General features: G+C 37.8%; 1 protein-coding gene across 2 annotated transcripts; it reads left to right on the forward strand.

Annotated features, from left to right (window-relative positions):
* The first annotated feature begins 466 nt into the window (after nt 1-466).
* Nucleotides 467-22,490, forward strand: ICOS (inducible T cell costimulator). 2 transcript variants are annotated; one of them, XM_045078638.1, is made up of 6 exons: nt 522-608; nt 10,332-10,439; nt 16,053-16,391; nt 17,295-17,401; nt 18,403-18,487; nt 20,435-22,490. In XM_045078638.1, exons 3-6 carry the CDS (start codon nt 16,082-16,084, stop codon nt 20,473-20,475), a joined length of 543 nt encoding a protein of 180 aa, XP_044934573.1. In that variant the 5' UTR covers nt 522-608; nt 10,332-10,439; nt 16,053-16,081; the 3' UTR covers nt 20,476-22,490. The 2 variants fall into 2 exon arrangements, with proteins under 2 accessions (XP_004764263.1, XP_044934573.1); XM_004764206.3 differs by lacking the exon at nt 10,332-10,439 and having other exon boundaries at nt 467-608.
* The last annotated feature ends 1,433 nt before the right edge of the window (nt 22,491-23,923 follow it).

Raw genomic sequence — 23,923 nt, forward strand, 5'->3', positions numbered from 1 at the left:
CCTATCATTTGAAGAATTACAATCTGCAGTGAATGTGATATAAATATTTCTCTGATTCCTACGTCTCTCTTCTTCCAGATACATCTTCATTTCCATTTCTGTAATAATTCCCTTTTTTTCTTGTCCTGTTTCAAAGGGTTTCTATCTCTGGAGCAAATCATGGAAGATAGAAAGGTATCAAAAAACATGTTATTTATCATGTGGCTATTTTTAGATCCTGTTATCCCCAGTAACTACTGATTCAGTGGAGTAGGGTGGCTTTGAAAATAGGCATTGCTTCTTTCCCTCATTATATTGGAACCAGAATGAGGGTAACATTTCCCTCTGTTTTCAAAATTTTCAGTAATCCAATGGATTAAACTAAACCTCTGTAAATAGTAATGCCTCTCACATAGTCACTGACATCAATGGAGAGACACCTCCTTGCCTTGATGGTAAGTGTCAACCCTCATAAAACCCACTTCCTTTCCAGCAAATAGAAAACAGTTGAGAACATGAATTCACTGTCAGCTTTGAACACTGGGGAGGACTGCATCTGTTTCTGGCAAACATGAAGTCAGACTTGTGGTATTTCCTTCTCTTCTGCTTCCAAGTTGAAGTCCTAACAGGTAAGTGGCCCATTGATTATTTCTTATTAAATTATTATTCAAATGAACATTAAGAAAACCCAAAAGGAAAAAAAAAATCAGGCACCCCATAGGAGGGCTTTTTGTTTGTTGGTTTTTTCCTGTGTTTTGTTTTATTTTATTTTATTTTTTTTGTTTTGTTTTTGAAAGTAGAAACAATTGCAGAAGAACCCCAAGCCCTTGGCTCAGGGAATCTGTGTCGCCATGTCACAGTAGATGGCATTGAGTTTGTGTTGCTTCCTTTGATACTGTGTTTTTTAAGATGAAGAAAAAATATTTCATCAGACCATTAAAATTTTAAATTACTTGCTTGGAGTTACCTGTTAGTGGAGAAAGTAGAAGAGTGGCTTACTCTTCTCAGAGAAAGATGAAAGGCAAAATGACTTGTGTCAACTGAATGAAAGTAAAATAATCCTGGCATCTGGGCTGGGAACTCTTTTTGAAGGAGAAAATAAAATGGAAGGGCTTTGAAAAAAAGAATTTTGATTTTAATTTTATCTGGGTGATCTGTTGTCAGAAATGTCCAGGCTGCCACTGAGTTTTGTTTTGTTTTTGTTTTTGACACAAAGTGTCAGGGTCCCTCTAAAAGGCCAGGGAGTAACGGACACTGCAAAAAGGCTCCCTGGACCCTGGAGACATTAAAGAAAAGCAAACCACTATTCTGAAGTCCTCAATTCTTTCTTAGATGGTATATATCAGACTATTTGGACAATTTAAATAATGTGACCTACAACTAAACTGAAAAATGTGTTTTTGTTGCTTTTTACTTGGTACATTTTTGTATTACTTTTTATCCTTCACTTTGAGTCATGTTCTTGAGGCTGGCAAAAGCAAAGTGAAATTGTATTAAACTGGAAAGTTCTATTAACACTAAAAATGAAAGAAGAAATCTAGTAGGTATAAACTTGCCTAGGACATAAACTTTGTAGTGGTGCAAGGAAATAGGGTTTACTTTTCTCTCCAAAGAATTAAAACACAAAAGCAGATTGGTCGAATGTTTCATCTTCTGGTAGCTCAAGGTGATTCGAATGCTCTTACGTAAAGAGGAATGAAGAGTGAACAATTAGAGTCTACTTACAAGTTCCAAAGTCAGTTTGGGGGGCTACTTGCTTATTTAAGCCTTGTCTACAACCCAGTGAAATCTTTTAGCAGCATGAATGACAAATAAGTCATTTTGGAGCTAGCTGATATTCATTGATTCATTCATTCACTTCTCTGTTCATTCACACAACACCAAGCACTTGCCATGCGGGAGGTACAGTGCTAGCTGCTGTGTGTACCATGATGAACAAAACCACATCAGTCCCTGCTCTCAGGAAGCTAACTGAATGGCTGGGAGAGAGACATTTTTCGAATAATCTCATGACTTAATGATAATTGCAGGCAGAACTCAGAGAATGTAACAAAGAAGACTCTCTAGCCTGGGCCTGTTTTGGGGTGGGGTTGAGGAGTGGTGTTCATCAAAATCTTTTCTGTGGCAATGACACTTGAATTAAGATTTGAAGGATAAGTGGAATAAATGGGAAGGATAGTGTATGTGGGGGAGGAAGAACATTACACAAGAGGAGAAGAGGAAGTGCAAAGGACCGGTGGCAGGAGGAAATGAGATAAGGTCAGGGAACTGTAAGATGGTGGGTGTTCCTCAGCACAGAAGGAGATGGGTTTGGGATTGTACAAGATGATGCTGGAAAGAAAAGCAGAAGCCAAGGACCACTTAGACTATATGGGTCATGTAAAGGATTTTGGATTTTTTCCCAAGAACATTGGTATAAGTCATTGAAGGATTTGTACTGCCATAAGTTACCCCAATATGCTAAACCCATTTAGGCACCTATGGTTGCTGATAGTGTGCTTATTATCAGCTTTAAATTTGAATTAACAATTGTGTTTTCTCTGTGGAAAGATAGATGGAAGGAGAGATCCAACCTAGGTAGAATATTTCAAATTACTAGACTAAGCTGCTGAAGACATTGTGCTTCTAGAATGATATTCATCATGGGCTCCAATGGAAGAAAACCAATGTTCACTCTCACCACTTAGAAAACGATGCTACATGACAAGCCATTTGTTGGTTTGAGGTATGAGTGACTAAATGGAGATTGTAAATTGCTAACCTTCTCCATGTTCAAAATACCATTAGGACGCATTTATCTAGCACCTACCCATTCTTCAAAGCCTACACCAAGCACCTGCAGGGTTTTTTTCCTTTGGCATAGTCTTCTAAACTAAGTAGGTTTTCTCATCCCCCTAAAAGGTTAAGCATTCTTACTGCCAGTGGATGTTTGAAGAATCTCAGACCAGGAAAGGCTAAGTGATTTGTTATGTAGTAATTCATAGCAGAACAAAGATTAGAACACAAATGTATCGGACTCCAATATTCATATGTTCCACATTGCACTGAAGTAGCAAGAGATAAAACATAATCTTAAAAGGGAGAAATTCTCATCAGTGTTACATTTGGTTAGTGAGTTAATAGGCAGGAAATCTTGGTGATTTCTTATCTATTGTTCTTAGTGTGAAATTTAACAAAGCCATCTTCTTTTAATGATTCTCGAGCAATAGGAAGCTCTTGTTTGTAAAAGGATCTGGGAAAAATGTGAACCTCTACCTCCATTTGGAAGACCCTCTTCCTACACCCCAGTGAGAAGCATGCTGGTGACCTTATGAATTCTGACTTTAGAAAGACCACTCTGAAATCAATGTGGAGATTGCGCACGAGTGGGAAAGATGGAAGTCAGATGGTGCTTAATAAACATTCATGTCTCAGAGTGTGTTCTGGGAAGAAGCTGGGAGATAACCCTCAGGTTCATTTTGAATCTTGCTTTTGTTTCTAAGCCTTCCAATCCATGATTCCGGAATTCCATCACCCCAAGAAAAACAGCCCTTTGGTGTCTGCAGATCGGTTCCTCCCCAGAGCTCAGAGAGAAGTCTGCTGATCTGAGCCGACCTTCAACTCCTCCCACAACTCCCTTCAAGTATTCATATTGGCTTTTTAAAAATCCAAATCCTCCCCCCCCCCCGCCCCCGCCCCCCAGCAACCCCCCAGCCCCAGAGAAGAATTCAGGTCATTTCCATTCAGTGTGATAAGTCTGTACTTCATTTTATCCCTTCATTGTTATGCTTATTTCTATCTATCTTCTTTTGCCATTTTATCTTTTTTTTTTGTTTGTTTTTTTTAATCTTCGTCAAATTCTTTTAACTTCCCCTCTTTGCCTCTGTAATTTAGAGGGTTGGCTACAGTTCTTAACTGAGTAAGTCATTATGTTCGGAGCATCTTGAATGTCTATTTATTTATTATTGGCTTAAAATAAATAATAACAATGGCCTTGCCTGATGTGCTGACCCCACACTCCCCATTAACCTGAGAACTTCTGAAGGTTCCTCCTGTTCCACTCTTATGCTGCCCTGTTAATGCACCCCAGCCCCAAATTTGGGCTCTGTTGAAATAATAATTATAGATCATTGCTAGTTTCCTCTTACAGTATTTCTCTTCTGTTTTAAGACTCCCTTCTTTATGCTTCCTTCATGGATTTTCAGTGACAGTATCACTCTTGCTTTCTGCTCCTGTCCTGTGATCTCTATTCTGATACAGTGATTGGTAGCTTCCATTACTTTCCTCAGATACCCTGAACTCTATGAATTCCGGCACGGGTAAAGAAGTCTTTCTTCTACTCTGATGAGTGACTAATATCTTTTCTGGGACTAGGATTCCAGGACTGACATCTTCTCTCTTAATGATCTGTGGATCCCCTTTGTGGCCTGCTGGCTTCTAGAATGGCAGGTGAATAGTTTCCTGATAGTCTGATTCTCGTTCATTTGTAAGCAACTTTAAAAAAAAATTCTCTAGAATCTCATATGCTATTTATTTCAATATTGGAATTCAGGCATTCCACCAATATGTGCCTAGCTTTGTGAGGATTTTCATGAGCATTGCTTGGGACTGGGTGAGACTTTTCCATCTGTAGACTTGGTGGTTTTTTTTTGTTGTTGTTTGTTTGTTTGTTTTGCTTTTTGTTTTTTAAATTTCAGGGATATTTTTCTCCCTGTAGCTGTCTGATCATATCGTTTTCTTTGCCTTTTTCTCTTCTTTCTAGGAATACCTAATTATTCTCACAAAAGATTTTGAGTGCCTTGTTTTTTCATCATTTTGAACACAGTGGCTTTCATAACTTGCCATTGTTATTAGCAACTCCTTCAGGTGAAATGGAATATTATAGTTTTTAAATTGCTAGCAGCATAATCTCATTTCTTGGTAGAAACAGAATGTAGTTGTGTAGAGAGGACCTAATTCTCAGTTTTGCTCACTGTAGGGTACATAGACTTGTTTGACTTAAAAAAAAAAAATGGCCTCTATATTCACAGTTGCAAACTGTGCAAAACCCACAGCTTAAGCTACCTTCCTATCTTAAGGATATACATTTTATATGTAAAAGGATTTATTACCCTTTGTAAATTAAAAAAATTAAAAATAATCTGTTGCATTCAATACCCTAGGAAAGGGCTACATTTACTCCATAAAAGGTATTTCTGTGCTACCACTATTCTAATAAATGAGTCTACCAAATGGTACTTTTTGGTCATTCTAAGTAAAATAAGACCTTTGGCATTTGAAACTTTCTCATGAAAACTCAAAACTATATTTTAGAAAGTGGAACTTAAATAGGTAGAAAATATAGAACATAAATGAAAACTGTTAGTAAAAATATGATTTTTTTTCATTGGTTTAAAATGAAAGGTTGATCAAAACAGACCAAGATCTACAAATTCAATGAGAGTCAAATGTTGGGGATATGGGCTTTCTCTGGGTCACATATAATGCATTGATGCCTGTTTCTACTTTGCTTGAGGAAGAGCTAAGAAAAATCAAGTAGTCTTTAGGGAGGATGACAGACTCAATAATTTTGATTCTGTCAACCACTTGACCCGATAGAACCTTTTGTTTGTCTAAGCCCTGTTGACACAGGCATGGCACTTTCAACAAGCAACTGAAAATGACTTAAATGTTGCTGTTTTAAATTTGAGAGATCAAACTTTTTGCAACCAACATTTATATTTTTCTAGGACTCAGCACCAAAAAACTTCCATTCATAGAAAACAACAAACAAAGCTTCTAGTGTGCTCATAATTAAAGTTGTGTTTATTTTGTACTCTCTAGATCTAAAGCAAATATCTCATAGTAGTTCCTGTTTGTACTTATTTAATGATGATGAAAGTTCTTGTATGTGAATCCATATTTTTACATGTCTACAGGCAGATAAGTTTCAGAATAATCATTAAAAATTTAGACTGTCAGAAAAAGGAGCTAGACTTTGCTACAGATTCAAATACATGGGACAGTTCAACACATAATGGTTGATGAATGAGGATGTGTAGAGAAATGAGTGTCTTCAGCAAAAATAATTTCATATCTAAGAAATTTCATATCTAAGAAATTATTTTATATATTTTTGGCATATGATAACTTTAAATCACAGAATACATATGAGGCATCAATCTAAATAGTACTTTAAGTACTTAGGACATTAATATACCTAATAAATCTGGAAGGAAAAGAAATACCTGAACAAAACTATCCAGTCAAATTTAATGTTAAAAGCTTCTTCTTTGTTCTTTCTTTCTTTTTTGTTTTTGTTCTTTAGCAAGTCTCTTGAGCTTTTACGCTGTAGCTTCTATAAAGTTAGGGGGTTGGACTAGATTTTTGGACTAAAAAACTCCTTAAGAATGTGGATTCTGGTCTCAGATTGTCTAGGTTCATATCAGGGTTTCACCATATATTGGCTCAGTAGCCTTGGGGCATTTATTCAAGCCTCAGTTTCCTCAAATAAACGGCTGACATAAAAGGCTGTTATGAACATCAAATATTCATATATTTCATTTAATGCATTTAGCACAGTATTCAGAGCATGATAAACTCTCAAGGCTTACCAGTTGTTGTTATATTATTATTTGGAAGCTTTTGGAAGCTTAAATATTCATTTAGCTTCCAGACTTACTAGGCTTCAGAGAACTGGTTGAGTATTACTAGTTTGAACCTTTGACTTTGGACTGGAGAACAAGATCCAGTAAACGAAGTCTCTTGCTCTGTTTTTCTCATTCTTCTCCTCAGTCCATTGTGGGACATTTGCCATCCAGGCTCAGTCTCCGTTTTTCTATGTATCCATTTATTTCATTGAGCCTCTAATATGGCCCAGGTCTTGGGATGATTTAGGTGACCATACTATAATACTTATCTTTGTGAAGCTTATGTTTAAATGAGGAACACAGACAAAATAATTGTGATCTAAGTCGATAATGCATTCTAATACATTGGTGTAAACTAAGTGTTATTGAGAGGATAAAGAGGAGTCTTTGAGGTCTCAGGACCTTAAAAATGGTTCTTAAAGCATGATGGGGAAAAAATAAATGGGGTCTCTAGAAAGATAAAGATACACTGGGATATTCTAGTTTATGGGAATAGTATAAGGATGTGAGAAGAATTGCCAAAAAGTTTAGCGTGGCTTGAACATATGTGGTCCACGGATTGTGAAAGGATTTTGTATAATGCTAAGACAACTGATTTATTTATTTATTTATTTATTTTTTGCCTCATAAGCCACCATCTAATAGAGACTTTAAGCTGGGGAATGAAATGCTTTTTAGAAACACAATTTTGAGAATAGCATGGAGGCTGGACTTGGAAAGGGAGAGAACACTCTGGAGAAGGTTAATCAAGAAGCTCCCATAGATGAGGGAAGATAAAAATGTTCTTAGATTGGCAATAGGAATAGAGAAAAGCAACTGAATTCAGGAGATATGTTGGAGCTATAGTCAGCTGGACTTGGTGGTCAATTGGGACAGGAGAGTCAGGAGGGGTCAGATTAGTGACTCGCTTAAATGATGAGGTTTGAGTTTGAGAGTGAATATTGAGTTCAGGGTGGAAATGTTACTCTTGATCATCAGAAGAAACCAGATGGAGATGTTAAAGGAAATTGGAAATAAGGGATGGGAGACAAGGGAAGGGGTGGCTGAGATAAAGGCGTGGGTTATTGGAGCAGAGATGAGAGCTGGAGCCTTAAACGTAACAAGTTCACCAAGCCAATGCTTTCCTTGTTTCTGTGCCCAAAGGGCTTTAGATAGCAGCTGAGGGATGGGAAATAATGTGGACATTTTTGGTTGCTAATGAAATTCTTTCTCCTCCCTTTTCTGTGGAAGAGACTCGGTTCATTTAATCTCTTGTGATATTGCTGGTAGGACAATTTCAAATCAATAACAATGAATTAACTAACAAAATAACTTGTTTGAAAATTAACTACATCATGAATATTGCTATAAAGTTTTATAACCTATTTGACATTCTTCCATTTTCACAAAGAAAGTTTTTGCTAGAAGAAAGTCAGTCTATTATTTCTTATTATATATATAATAAGATGCACACTTGAGAGGACCAAGCATTGTTTTTAATCCTCCATACAAAGTTCCTTGGAGAGTAAAAACAATTCACACATTTAGTGTGTTTGTGTGTGTGTGTGTTTGTATGCTCTTTTGGCTTTTTTGATTTTCTCCTCACTTTTCTTCTTCACATTTTTTATCTTTCTCTCCAACACATGTTAAGAATTTAGATCAGACTGGGCACCTGAATGGCTCAGCTGGTGAAGTGTCTGCCTTTGGCTCAGGTCATGATCCCTGAGTCCCAGGGTCAAGTGCCCCATTGGGCTCCCCACTGAGTGGGGAGTCTGCTTCTCCCACTGACCATTCCCCCCTCTCATGTTTTCTCTCTCTCACTCTTGCTTTATTTATTTATAAATAAATAAATAGAATTTTTAAAAAATTAGGTCAGATTGGGTTTATTTTGCCTATCCTACCTACTGACTTCAATCACTTCTTTAGAGTATGGATGCCTTTGAAGAGCAATGTAAGTATAGAAATGATGCATGTATAAAAATCCAAGTCATAGCCAGTAGACTTACAAGAAATGACAATTCTTTTATGAAAGGTGGAAAAAAGTGGTAAATGCAGATTTTTTTAAAACCAAAATTTCTTAGTAATAGATCAAACGTAACAGAACTTAAACACTGCAATTTTTAGAACTTCACTTATGTCACACTCATGTGCTGTGTTAAACTAAAGCTTATTGTTTGATTACAGAAAATATGTTTAATAAGCACTATCATTAATTGCAAACTCAGGAGATCTTATCTTTCTATCACTCAGATCTTTGTGAAGGTTTGTGGTTAGTCTGAGTTGAGGAGAAAAAGTCAAATTGCTGATTAGTCTCACACACTCTGCAATTGTGTGGGTTTTCTAACATGTTTTTGCCAAAAGATTTTCAGTTGAGGATAACACAACTGCTTTTAAAGAGTCCTGGCAGGATGGGTTCTAGCAAGACCATACTGAAGAAATGGAAGAGTTTAGATATTAAAAGAACAAATTTACAAATAAACTTTCTGAGCCACAGTACAATTCTCAGGTGAATGATCTTTTCTTCCAAGTTTAACAGCCTCCATACTGCCCTCACTCTGGAGATATGAATGTTCTTATCCCTTAAACAATTTGAAATCACCTAAATATAAAGACTAAAGAAATCACCTAAATATAAAGACTCTGAATTTACTCTTGAAAACATTAGTCTACTAATGTCAAGAGTAATGTTATAAAAATCATAGCAGCAGTTAACAGGTTGGAACCTCTATTGGGAAGGTGTTACCCTTTAGATATGGTATTCAATGTGATTTGTTTAAGAAGACATAGTACCTGTTTCCTAGAGTACTTATAATCTAGGAATATCAACAAGAAGTACATAGATATGGTAAGAAAACAAAAACCGATACTTAATATTCAGATTTTTAAGACCCATTACCAGGATTCAAGAGAACATATTTTTATTGTGTTTTTAATAGTGGAGTAAATGCTAAAAGATATAGTGTGGCATTTTATCACAAGTCACTAACATAACATGCTGTGGTTATGAAACATCTGGATATATTGGAAAAATCATTGGTCCAGGGGCCCTTATTGTGGCCATACATTGGGAAAATTTAAGAAGTGTGCACTCTGGAGGATCTAAATAATCAACCAGGCTTAAACTTGTCCTCTCCTCTGTAGACAAAAAAACAGTCAAGAGAATCATCAATTATCTAAACAAGCCTTTACGAATCTAGTGTATATTTATAGATAAAGAACCCGTTTCTTTGAGGCTCAGGCAGAATTTTCATTAGAATCTGACATTCCATTTTAGGGGATTGATTGATTGATTATACATTTTGCTTGATTATATATTTGCACGTACTTGTTTCCAGAAGAAAGACAATGTGACATAGCTAATCACAGGATCATGTTCCAGCTATGAGCTCTGTAATCCTGGGCAAGATACTCACTTATCTGCTCCTGGTCTAGCTTGATAAATGTAAAGATAAAATGAAAGGCTTAACTGGATCATTTCTAAGAGACTTTTTGGTTTTTACATAGTTTATTCTATTCATCTCCCCAGATTTATAACATCACTGAGATCTACATATTCGTTTGTTCATCTATCCATCCTTCCAATAAATATTTATGATGACTTACTACATACAAGGTGCTATTGTAGATACTTGGGAGGGGTTGATGAATAAGATCAACAAGGTGCCTGATTTTAAGGCTGATCAGGTTATGGTGGGGTAGCCAGACAATAAATAAATAAATAAATAAACCAGATAATTTTAGATAATAATAAATACTTTCCTTCAGGTACGTATGATAGAAAATGACATGGGGTCTATGTTGGATTGAGTGGTCAGTCAGTGGCCGCTGAAGAAGTAAGAAGCTGTCATGTGAAGATCTGAGAGAACATCCCAGGTGAAAAACCAACTATTTCAAAGCCCAGGGGACCAGTTGCTTATGTTTGAGGAATAGAAGGAAGTGCAGTGTGGCTGCAGTATAGTGAATGACTGGTGTAAAATGGTGTTAGAGAGGTAGGTAGGTCATGCAGGTCATAGAAACCAGGTTAAGGAGTAGGATTTTATTCTAAGTGAGATATATGTTTTATAAGCAAGGGAAGGATATTATCTGTGAATGTTAGAAGATCATTCTGGCTTTCCTGAGGAGAATAAATGGTAAATGGGCTGGAGTGAGAGCAGAAAATCAGGAGGCTCTTGTAGTCCTGCGGAGAGAGGATGCTGGTTGGGCTCAGTTGAAGTTTAGGTGCAAGAGTAGTGGATAGACTCTACCAGACATAAAAGAGAGGTACAGGAAATTAGCCCTTCTTCCTGTAGACAGATTTTAATATGATCTTATAAGAGTCAGTCTGTAGTGATCATGAAGTATCTAGCTTCATGTGGTTGCCTGCTTCCATTATACTTCCCTCGATTGTTGCTAGTGGCACTTCAACCTTAGATTGAACCTAGAATCTTTTATGCACCTAAGAAGTTGTATAGCCTCAGACAAATAATCTCATCTGTCTGGGTCTTTAGTTGTCTGAACAAAAGAATTAGACTTGCTGTATAATTTCTAAGTTTACCAGGTCTGGTTGTTTATGATGCTGGGTGGAGTTTGAATCATGTTATAGAAAATGTGAAGGAGAAGGTGTAACATGGACAGTTGTCTATGAACACCTATGGGTGCTGGAGATGGAGATAGGATATTAGGGAGGATGAGGAATATATCAAAGACTGTGAGAAGGAATATTTTGGGGCATGATTTTTTAAGATTTTATTTATTTATTTGACTGAGAGAGAGTGAGAGAGTGAGTGTGCATGCACAAGCAGGGACAGTGGTAGAGGGGGCGTAAGAGGCAGACTCCACGCTGAGCAGGGAGCACCACATGGGGCTTGATCCCAGGACCCTGGGATCATGACCTGAGTAAAAAGTACCTGCTTAACTGACTGAGCCACCCAGGTGCCCATGGCGGATGATTTTATATTAAGAGGTGATACATGAAAAAAAAATTGGGCTGAGAGAAAAGAAGAAAGAACAAAAAGAAAGAGATTGGTAAGGGGAATACTCACAATTTTTAACTTCCAATATGGCAGAAGAATTGACCAAAAAGATCTGATACTCAACCAAAACAAACACTGGTTATAAAAATTGGTGCTGGGATACCAGCACTTATGATTGAATGTTAGAGTTGAGATGAGAACATCCAGGGAGGGTGAAGAAAAGATTCTAGCTGTTTCTGCAGTTTAAGAAACTAATACATTCAGGTTTTCTTTATATTGTCTGCTGATCCACTAAATGCTTTAGCCACGGTTCTAGGGATGATCTTCTTTTGATACTAATTTTTCACATGTCATCAAAGGCTAAGGAGCACTTGTAATTAGGTATTTCAGCGTATCTGTTCTACAGGGTCTACCAGGTAATTAGGAAATAATTGATTCAATATCATACCTGACTCTTTTAATTGAAAACATTCAAATTGCAGACTTAGAGTTGTCAAAAGGTTTTCCAGATGAAAAACCTAAGCAGTGGATATGTAGAGATACAAGTCAGGTGTCTTATCACTACGTTTCATAATAAAAAGCTCACCTGGGAAGTTTTTATAAACATTTTTTGTAAGATTTTATTTATTCCTTTGAGACAGAAAGATACAGAGAGAGAGCATGAGCAGGGGGAGAGGAAGAGGGAAGGAAGAAGCTGACTCCCTGCTGAGATGGAGCCCGATATGGGAGCCCTACGTGGGGCTCCGTCCCAGGACCTAGAGATCATGACCTGAGCTGAAGGCAGACGCTTAATCATATGAGCCACCCAGGTGCCCCTCACCTGAGAAGTTTTTAGATTAAATATCAAAAAATGAACAAGTCACACCGTCCAGCAGAAATGACACTTTGGAATCCCCAGTTACTCCTCTAATGTCAATGGCACAGGACCTTGGCACTTATCCCTCAAGAAAAATTTAGGTAGTCTTCTTAGCCCTACCTAAATACTTTCATAGGGAATGTGAATGTCTCATTCATTTTCATTTTTCCTGACTCTCTGGAATCCCTCAGTAAGATGCTGGGACAGAGAACTATGGGAACAACAACAAAGTCATAGCTCTCTTAGTTGTCTGCAGTCTCCTCTGGATATACTTTGATCCTGGATCCCTAGAGAGTAAGTGTTGGAAAGAATTTTATGTCTTGGTTTTACTTCTTTATTTCTCAGATCAAGAGGCTGAAGTCCAGAAGGGTACCAGAGTCACAGACTTGCTAAAGGCAAGACAAGAATTTTCCTCTCATTTCCTCAGGAATCATGACATTGTACTCCCACTACTCTGCTCTGCTGACTATGACATTTCATCTTGTGTTGGGTTACAGGTCATAGTGTGGGCATAGGGTGGAGAAGGAAAGCTGCTGACAAAACATCTTCAGAAACACAAGACAGTGCATCTCTGTCTAAGTGTTTACATGGTGGTCACAGTCACTTTTGCTCCAAGATCTCTTTGTGGCTTTCTTGCTGTCATTCTAAAGTCCTTGGGAAATGTACTCTGAACATTTCTGAAGAAACTGAGAATGAGCCCACTGATTTTATCATTGGCAACAAGCTATAGAGACTTAAACATCAGAACAATAGTCATGCAACATCATTTACTTTCAGATAAATAAGTCCCCAAGCAAGAAAGCCTTTCTTTGAATCTAATGTAGACTACACAGGCTCATGCTATCCATTTTTTCCTTTTTTGCCTTGTGCCTACATTGCTTCCTCTATTTTTTAAATGAAACAAGCATTATTTTCCTTCTGTATTTTTAATTTTGTATTCCAGAAAAAAAATCTATACAGAAAAGCAAACATAAATGTACAACTTAATGAATCATTATAAAACATTACTACCTTACTCCCATAATCACCACAGCTCAAGAAATGGAACATTGTCAGCACTCAGAAGGCTTTCCATCCCTGTGTTTTCCTTTCTGATTTCAATGCTTCCTTCCCTTCATACCAGATCATTAGGCTGCATTTTGTGATATCTGTTTAGGTTAAATATTGTTTCTATTCTTTGAGTCATTATGTAAGAGATAATGTGCATGCTTCACTTATTGAAGTTTTTCTTATTATGTATACCTTTACTCTTTTTCACTTTACTTTTTACTGTTAATGTTGAGACATCACCTGTTAGTCTAATAGCTCCTTCTCTGGAGGTAATCAGTCTCTTTTCTATGGCTTTTTAAAGTCTTTTTTCTATGGACTTTCATTATGATTTGTCCAGACATGCATATTTAAAAAGTTTGCTTGTGATTTGTTGGGATTCTTAAATCTGGATGAGGACTGCATTTCAAATAATTTTCCAATCTAATTTTCTAGTTCACCAATTCTCTCTTTAGCTCTGATATTCTTTGAACCTATTCTGATAATAGTTACTATGTTTCTTTTTGCCAGTTCTACTTGATTCTTTTTTAAAATTAGTTTTTTTTTTTTTTTTTTTTTTTAGTTTCCTGTGCTTTGCAGATATTATTATAAGTTTCTCTTTTATTGCCTTAAATGTAGTAAGCTCAATTGTTTATTTTGGGTATCTTATAATTCAAATATATGATTTTGGGGGGTTTGTTTCTGTAGTCTGTTGTTTCTATTGTTTTGTTTCCTTGCATATTGTTGTTTTTAAATATTATTTGCAGATAGGATTTGAGGTCTAGGATGTAAATCTCTTCTTCCTGGAATAGTTGCATTTTTACTCTCAAAAGCCTAAGGATAATAATGATCCAAACCATCTTAAACAAAATTCAAGGATTTGGGTTTTCTGGACTATTGAAGAGATTTGAAGATGAGCTATAATTCGCATAAGAGCTGGGTTTCTTCTGGCTTAACTGTATTCCAGGATGGAAACCCTTTGAGATCCCAATTTATTGAGGAGAGGCTCTTTAGATTTCTTGCTTTGCAGACTCTAGGAGTTGAGACATACAAACAAAAGCTTGAACTTGGCAGAACAGCAAATGCTCTCAGAATAAAAGCAACTTCTGAGCTCTTCTCTTCTCTCTGGAGTCTGGTTCTCCTCTTTGTGAAAACTTGTTAAGCCTTTTTAAAAAATAAAATATTTATTTATTTGATAGAGTACAAGGAGGGAGAGTGGCAAACAGAGGGATAGAAAGGGGCAGGGAGCCTGATGTGGGGCTCTATCCCAGGACCCTGGGATCATGACCTGAGCTGAAGGCAGATGTCCAACTGACTGAGCCACCCAATCACCCCTCGCTTTTTGATAATATTTTTAGACCTTTTTGTTCAGCATTTTTGGTTGTTTTGGTGTAGGAATTTGTTTGGATTTGGACTGCTGTAACTGAAAAACTAGAACATTTGTACATATTTTCACAATCAAATCCCCAAGCGGAAACTCTATTTCCCTTGTAATATGAGAGCCATAAGTTAAAGACTATAGATATTAAGGAAAATAACTGTGCTAAGTCTTTTTTTTTTTTTTTAAGATTTTATTTATTTGTTTGACAGAGAGAAAGAGATCATGAGTAGGGAGAGAGGCAGGCAGAGAGGCAGGCAGGCTCCCTGCTGAGCAGAGATTCCCGATGCCCGGCTCAATCCCAGGGTGGTGAGATTACGACCTGGACCGAAGGCAGAGGTTTAACTCACTGAGCCATCCAGGCACCCCTAACTGTGCTAGGTCTTAAATAAAATCAAGGCAACCAGTGCTAGCAGAGTTGTGGCAAATGAATCCACCTGTCTAATGCTAGTCCTCTCACAAATGGGAGTTCTTTCAGAAAGCAATGTGGCAATACATAATGTTATAAGCATGTTTAGGCATTTTGGTGATGTGTCATAAAAGCAAAATGCTAAAGATAACCATAATATTCAATCTTAGTGGAACACTTTAACAAATTATGTATTAATACTATGTCCTAATATGTAGTCATTAAAAAGGATACTTGTGGCAACTATATAAAAAATGGGACATTTATGATATACCATTAAATGGCAATAGCAGGATGCAAAGTAATATGTTTGTTGCATATATCTGGAAGGTAAAGAGCAAATACACATAAATAGCATTCCTATTTCACTGTAGGGCTGGGCAACTTTTTTTCCTTAAACATTCATTACATTTGTTATATATTCTTTTTAGGAATAAAGGCAGAGAATTCAAAACGTAAGCAAGAAACTTTCCTGCTAATAATTTTCCCACATTTATTTGAACAGTACTCCAGTGCTAGCATTAATTAGGATGGTTTACTATGTATTTATTTGTTTACCATCTGTCTCCAATATGAAAGGGCAGGCCCATATCTGTCTGATTATACCATGTAAATATATTACTTAATATATTACATATGATATATTCATATATAACAAAAAAATTTCTGTTTAGGTTTTTTTTTTTTCTCCCCAAGGGCACAGTTTTTTCTTTGCGATGTTCTTTTGGTTTTAAAATTCTTTTGTTTTGATTCAATAGAGGGGACTCTATGAAAAGAAGACATTCCTTCTGTGTTTAAGTATAATTACTAGAGTAACATCTTCATTAAATGTCGTTTTTGCTTTGTTTTCTTCTTTTTTATTCAGGAGAAACCAAGGATTCTGCCAAGTCTGAGATGTTTACGTTTCGCGATGGAGGTGTACAAATTTTATGCAAATTCAGTGATACTGTCTGGCAATTTAAAATGGAGTTGCGGAAAGGGACGGAAGTGCTCTGTGATCTCACTAAGACAAAGGAAAGTGGAAACACAGTGCCCACTAAGCATCCCAAATTTTGTCAGTCTGAGTTATCGGATGATGGAGTCTCCTTTTTCCTGAATAACTTGGACAGTTCGCATGCCAGTTACTATACCTGCCAACTGTCAATTTTTGATCCTCCTCCTTTTCAGGAAAAGAACATTAGCAGAGAATATCTGAATGTTTATGGTAAGACGATGTTTTTCTTTCAGACTCAGGAGTACGTTTGCATTTTTAACAACGTTTCTCAAGAATGTAAACATGCAAATAAGTATCTTCTGTGAGTTCATTTTGGTGCAATTGATGACAGTCATTTATTATGAAAATATGCAAGGGATAACTGATTAATAATAATTAGTATTAATCAGTAATATGCAATTTGGTCATGTAGATTGCTAGGTTAGAAATAGATCATGTTGTCTTTAAATTGCATATGCCATTAGAAATCAGGAAAAAAATTAAGAAAAATTACCTAAATCCATGGCTTCATGGTCATTACCTCTATTCACATAAAGTTTAGGTTTTGGTTTATGGAGTGAAATAATTGAAAACAATAGTTTTTTTAATTGAAGATTTTACTTATTTATTTGTCAGAGAGAGTGCCTGGGGGAGAGAGGGAGGGAGAGAACAAGAGTACAATCAGAGAGAGCAGCAGGCAGAGGGAGAAGCAGGCTCTCTGCTGAGCAAGGAACTCGATGGGGGACTCGCTCCCAGGACTGTAGGATCATGACCTGAGCTGAAAGCAGATGCTTAACCAACTGAGCCACCCAAGCATCCCTGAAAATAATAGTTTTATACCATTACTGTTCTTACTTACTTTTCTGCAAAAATATAGACCAAAAAAGTCCTTTCTATTAACCCCATTCATAAACATATATGTGCATAGAGTTTTTTTAGGTTTTAGCTTTTAAATTCTTGCTATGGTACTGAGAGGATGTTATTTACAACTTATTGGATTCTATGATTGTAGTGAAGCCAAGCTTCATTTGATTAAATCACTTTTAAAAATTGGGTAAAAGAACCTGTGATTCAGGACTGAAAGAGGAGATTTGATTCTCTGTTTTCCCTTAACACATCTCTTTTCCAACCCAGAATCACAGACTTGCTGCCAACTGAAGTTCTGGTTACCCATAGGATGTGCAGCTTTTGTTGGAGTCTATATTTTTGGATGCGTATTTCTTTGTTGGCTTACAAAAAAGGTGAGCGATGTCTATTTTTTCTTGCATTTGTTTTTACTGAAGAATATCAGTAGTTATTTACTCATCAAAGCACATATTGCTCTAGCCAGAGTAATTTGATTAACAGACAGACAATTTCTTTTCCACAAGATATGCCTACTAATTAAACTACTAACTTGGCAGAGAAGCTTATTTATTTTACAGCTGCTTCAGTCTAAAAAAGGATGTGATGGCTTACAGAGGGAGCTGTTATTGTTATTATTCAAAAAAGAGAAGGGAATCGGGGCCAAGAAAACACAAAAAGGCAGGACAAAGATTGAAACATAAAAATAGATGCTTCTGATTTCTAAGAATTATTACATGCAGGCTGCACTTGAGTTTAAGTTTTCAGAGCCAGGGCAAAGATGAAACTGCCAGTTTTAATGTTTCCCTGAACTTGTCAATTCAACAATCAGTGGGAAATGACCAGCTTCTTCCCATGGTAAGTTGTTAGGACTCGGTTTTTAAAGAACAGCACAGAAAAACTAGGGAAATAACTCAACAAGGACAAAGCAATCTCTCTGTGCTGGGGATATTCTTTTTAGCTTTTCACAATAGAGGTTCTCAATGAAAGAAGTTAACATCATTTTCATATGACACAAGTATACTAATACCCAAGTATATCCACAGTGTGATCATTGACCAGACCGTGGGTATATCTGTGCCAGAATGGAATTTGGAAAGAAAGAGAAAGACGGAAGACAGTGGGATAGGGTCCATTATCTAAATCTCCAGAGGAAGAAACAATTAAAACAAAAATGAGGAAGAAAATAGGGCAGAGGTCTCTTTATTTAAAACCCTTTTCATATTGTTTTCCTACTTAGCTACAGGTCAGAAGCCTGAGTCATAACCTAATACTTTTGTCACATACCACTTCAAGAATAAAAACAGTAAAGGGGAAAAAAAAAAAAAAAGACCAGGGAGACCAGGGATGGAGATAAGGAAGAGCAGATGACAAACCATGCTTCTGACTTTTCTTCCAGAAATATCGATCCAGTGTTCATGACCCTAACAGTGAATACATGTTCATGGCAGCAGTGAACACAGCCAAAAAACCTGGATTCACAGGTACCTCTCCATCCGGGGCTTTGGGCAGAGCAGTGTGTTCTTCACATTAAGTCTGGAATTTTCATTTTTTATTTTAGAGGACGGGCCAATGTCTCTAAGGCCCAATTTTAGATTTTCTGTGAAATTCTGAATTTTCACTTTAAGTTTTTACTTTCTGCAGTACATTGAAAATAAACATTAAGTCTGTAAACCACTATTAAAAGTAAACAAGCAGAAGATTCACAAGCCACTGTTGTATCAAGGCAGTTTTCCAACTAGTATTTCAAAAACTGAGATGATTCTAAGTCTTCCTTGGGAACAAGTTCTTTAAGTCACCCGAGGAACATTTATTAGGTTTTGATGAAGTGCAAATTACTGAGTCGAGGCATAGGAGATACACAAACATGTGGAGGAGTGTTTGGGGCAGAGATTTGGAACAAAGATCTGGGCTGGTGCTCCCCAGGGGAAGGAGGGGGAGTCGGGGAGCCTGGTGTTATTCTGATGAAAAGAAAGTACAGGGTCTGAGAGTCTGGATGACGGCACAAGGCCAGTTAGGTGTGACTTTGCTTTTTTCCATTCAGAGTGAACATTGCCAATTTGAGGGTTGTTAAGCATAGAGCACCTAGAAAGTTTGAAGCATCCCTTGTGGAAAATTATAAGTCCTATGCCTTTGAGGTTGGGATGAGTTGAAGGACGTAATGAGGAAGTTTCTAAATTTTTGCCACCATTCAGTGGTGAAGGACTTGTCTACAAGTCCGTGGATGCAAACAGCATTTGTAATCATGGACTTAAAGCATGGGAGCAGAGTTAATGCTCCTTCAGTCTAACTCTTCATTCATTGGGTGAGAGAATCAATTATGTCCAGGGTGTTCAGTGATTTCTTTTGCTCCCTAGAGATTTCCTACCCTAGCTTTGTGACTAGCAAAGAGTGTGTGTTTCCTGGCTTTGCTGTTGAAAACAACAACTTTTCTTCTAATCTTCCTGCTGATGATAATGTGTCCATTTTAGCTCAGATCCCTGAAAGCAGACCCTGAGACAGAGACTTGAGTTTATAAGTAGTTTATTTGGAAGGTGACCCTAGGAAAAAAGGGGTGAGGGAGCAGGGAGTATGAGATAAGCAAAGAGGAAAAGCAAATCAAGGTTGTATTACTGAGATCTCAGCTGGAGGCCACAGAACCTCTGAGAAGTGTTTAGATGTCTCCCAGAATTGTTCTTCCCAAGGATGGCAGGTGAGGTATCTATCCACTGGCTCAGGGTTGCCTGCCAGAGCCTCCTGGAGCAATGCTCTATGCATGGAACGGTGTCTCACAAGTCTTCAGAGAAAGCCCTGAGGTAGAAAGTGGAGAAATGCATGGTGGCGCTCTTGTGCTAGAACAGACAGCATGTGCCAAAGTATCTACCCAGGCTGTGGCTGAACCAGAGGTGGGAAGTTTCACACCCCACCTACCAAGTGTAATAACTGAACATGACCAGAGTGCAAACTTCTTGAAGGTAGGTAGGGTCTCTCTGTATTCTGAAACCACCAAGCAGTCACAATTTCAAGAAGAGCATGTCTCAGTTGCCAATATTTATTGTATGATAATTATATACTTGATATCATGCTGAGTAATCCGTGTTGGGTTAGAGGGAGGGGAGACTCAGGACAGTCCTCGTGTTCAGTCTGTAATGTCATTGGGAAAGCTGATGTGTTTGCAGAGAGGGTGGAATCATGTGAACATGTCAAAAGTACTCAATTAAGCAAAGTGTAGAGTTCAGATAATGTCTATTACAAGAGTCAAGAGTGGGCTGGGAAAAACTTCATGGAAAATGTGGAACTGGTGCTGAGTCTTGAAGCATACAGAAGAGTTTGGATGGCACGTGTGTGTGTACACACGTGTGTGTGTACAGGAGGCAGATCAAAAGGACAAATACGTTGAGGGGAATTGGAATAGAGTGCTTTTAAAAATGTTATGCTTCATGTTGTTACAGGTACAACTCATAACTTGGAACTCTGTAGCACCCAGGCATGAACCATGCTGGTCAGCTCCCCCGTGACATGAAGTGCAAGATTCCCACATTCCCTGGACCATGGAGAGTAACACTTGATTGGAGTACATACATCTTCTGCTGGTGTTTTGTTCAACCTGGATCAGTGACTCTATCAGTCAAAAGGGATTTTAACAGGCTGCTTCAGTACTGTTGGGTTATCAAAACACCTTTTTGCAACTAGTTTTACAGAAAGCCCAGCTCATGTGTGCGCAGCAAACAGACGTCACTGGGCCAGAATTCCTATCCTCATACCTGCTTCTAGCAATGCACCAGTGAGTAAAACAAACACGTCTACCAATATTTTTAAGAGAGGCCAAGGGTACTAAATCTGCAGAGCAAATGGGCAGCCGAGGGTCAGTATCTGTTTGCATTTCACTAACAGACTACCTCTTCTTCCTGTAGGAATGAGCATTCCTTTTTAATGAAATACTGGAGGGAGATGCTTCAAAATTCGTTAGTTTATTTCTGAGGTGTGGACATGTAACCATACTTTTTAAAATCCATTAGTACACAGGACTCTTTTCAAACTTCTGAACCCCAGTCTCCCACTCCAAGGTTTAGATGCCCTCGTCTGCCTTCAATTTTCCTTTTTAAAATATTTCTATGCGACCACTTGACAGACATTCTGAGTAAGGATCTAGATCTACATTTCTCCCCTCTACTTCTCAATAAAACACATATAATACATACTTAGTTGCAGCCTAATGAATATCATTTGCCTATATTCTTCCTATAAGAATATTTTTGCTCCAGAAAGACATCTTATTTTCCCAAATTCAGTAAAAATGATTTACTTTGTGGATTTATTTTGACCACAGTAGTGGTAAAAACACAAACAAACAAACAAAACCCCTACACAACAAAACATTGCTTAGAAGCAGAAAGGACGTTACTGTATGATTCTATTTTCTACCATTAGCTATGTTTTCATGGTGCTATTAATAACAAGCCAGGCTGTTTCTGCAGAGCATATTAAAATTGCAGAACAAAAACTACCGAAATCATCTTTCTCTCTCAAGCATTGTCCTGGAGAAAGAGCCAATGATTCACTCAGCAGAAAGCTATAGTTCCTGGAGGTCACTTCCCAACTATAGCCACGTTGACCCCTGGGCTTTACAGGTTGAAATGATCCTATCAGCCTGGAGCAGCCCTCCAGACATGGGAAGGAATTTGAAGGGTTGAGAGACTCCCATGAGCCAAGGACAACCATCTGCTCTCAACCCGAGTGGCAGAAGTCACTCTGGGGATCACGGCGAGTCTACCTGCGTTTGTTCTTCCGAGGTCTGGGAGGAAGCACAGATGTCTCAGGGAACATCACGATTCCCTCTCCTAGGAAACATTCAGCCTGGAATATGGCCCTGGCCTTCAGGATAGGCTTCCTTTGAATACAATTTCGTTGGAAAGATTCCTAAATACTTATAATATGTGATTGGTCTTAGCTGGGTTATTTTCTCCAATTCCTGTTTGCATGCCCAATGTTTCTGAAGCAGCCAGTGTATGTGCAACGATATTTTTAACTTTAGGTCAAATGGCGTTGTTTAGTAGTGTTAAAATTTGTAGGTGCCTGCTTCTAGCATACTTTAAAAGTGAGACCAGGTATGTCATTATGCACACTTATGTTGTTGTAAGCGTGTATAATGCTGGATGTGTACAGTACAGTACTGCATTTGTAATTTGAATCAAGTATGGGATTCTGTTTCCAGCTGACTTGGACAACCTGGCTGGCTCCGCAGAGGTGTTCCCAAAGTGGCCTGCAGCTTGCTGGGTGAGGGGTTGGAGTGGGGAGTGGAGCCTTCATGTGGGGTCCACCTGGCCTGGTAGTCCAAACTGGGGATCTGAAGCATTCTCCTCCTCAGCACTGGACATTTCAAAGGGAATTATTAAAAGATACAATTTCTGTGAAATAAAGACTTGTTTTAAGAGGAGCTACTCATGAACTAGATTTTAGCAGTAGTACGAAACTAAGGAATAAATGTTTGATATTCAGCAACTGAAACTACCTCATAGTGTTTTCTTGGGGGAACAGAAATGGTTGCCTCCCAAACTAGCGCTTGCAAACTTGACCTTCTTTGCAAACTAGCGCTTGCAAACTTGACCTTCTTGAAGGTATTATACTGCTCGGAATAGTCCCTCTTTGTTTTTTCTTTTTCCTTTTTAAATACTGAAATAACCACAGACTTGTGAAAAAGCTGAAAGTGTAGCAGAAGGACTCTTCTTTTCCTCAGTGAGTTTCTGGTCTAATGCCCTATTCACCTCTGAACGGTGTATATTTCCTAGAGACAGGAACACCCTAGTCTCCATAACCACGATAGGACCACTCTCATCAGAAAGTTAAGTCTGATACACTGCTGCCTTCTCATCCTCAAGCTGTATTCAAGTTTGTCTGGTGTCTTCCTAATGTCTTTTGTAGTGGAAGATTACGTTCAGAATCTCCCTTTGTATTTAGTTGTCATGTCTTTGTGGTGTCCTTCAGTCTGACAGATCCTCAGTCTAGACTGGCATGGCCTTGACTTTTGAATATTGCAAGCAGTCATTTTGTAAAATGTCCCTTGATTTGGTTTAGTCTGAGGTTTCTTGATAATTAAAATCAGGTTATCGATCTTTGGCAAAAATAGTACAAGAGCGATGCCGTGTTTTTCTAGCAGCATCCTGTCAGGTGGCTCACGATCTTGATCTATTACTGATAATGTTCATTTTGATCACCTTGACTAAGTTGGTGTCTGTGAAGCTTCTCCACCGGAAAATACTCTTTTCCTCTTTATAGTTAACAAGCAGTTTGTGGGGAGGTCCTTTGAAACCTTCTAAATTGTCTGTTCCTTGTCAAATTTTCAATGTATTCATTCGTTCATTTTTATCTGTATGGTTTCCTGTCCTGTGCAATGGGTAAACATTTGTTATGTAATTATCTTATTCTGTTGCTCACCTTATCCCATTCCTGGCCTGCAGGAACTCTGTTTAGGAGTCCTTCTGCCACACCCCCCAACATTCTTTTGGCACTTCCTTGCTTTCTGGCAGAACAAGATACTCCCCACTCAGTTAGTGTTTTCCCATCCCAGTGCTGGCATCAGCCATTTCTCCAAAAAGCCCTGGTTTCTTTGAGTAGCCAGTGGTTTTTAGAATCCAAGATCTAGGCATTAGTAAATGCTCATTATTATTAGGGTTTCCCTGCTCCTAGGACCTTTGGTGGACAGAACCAGGATGCACACACACACACACACACACACACACACACAGATGTAAATGTGTATGAATATATGGGTGTATATATGCCAATATATCTAATATATATAATATTTATATATATTATTTGAGTATAGTTGATAAGTATTACATTAGTTTTGGGTGGAAACACAGTGATTCTGTAAGTCTACTTTATGCCCTATTCAAGACAAGTGTAGCTGCAATCTGTTTCCATACATCACTATTATA

This window comes from Mustela putorius, unplaced genomic scaffold (genome assembly GCF_011764305.1).
Source record: "Mustela putorius furo isolate JIRA1106 unplaced genomic scaffold, ASM1176430v1.1 tig00000275_pilon_pilon_pilon, whole genome shotgun sequence".
NCBI lineage: Eukaryota > Metazoa > Chordata > Mammalia > Carnivora > Mustelidae > Mustela > Mustela putorius.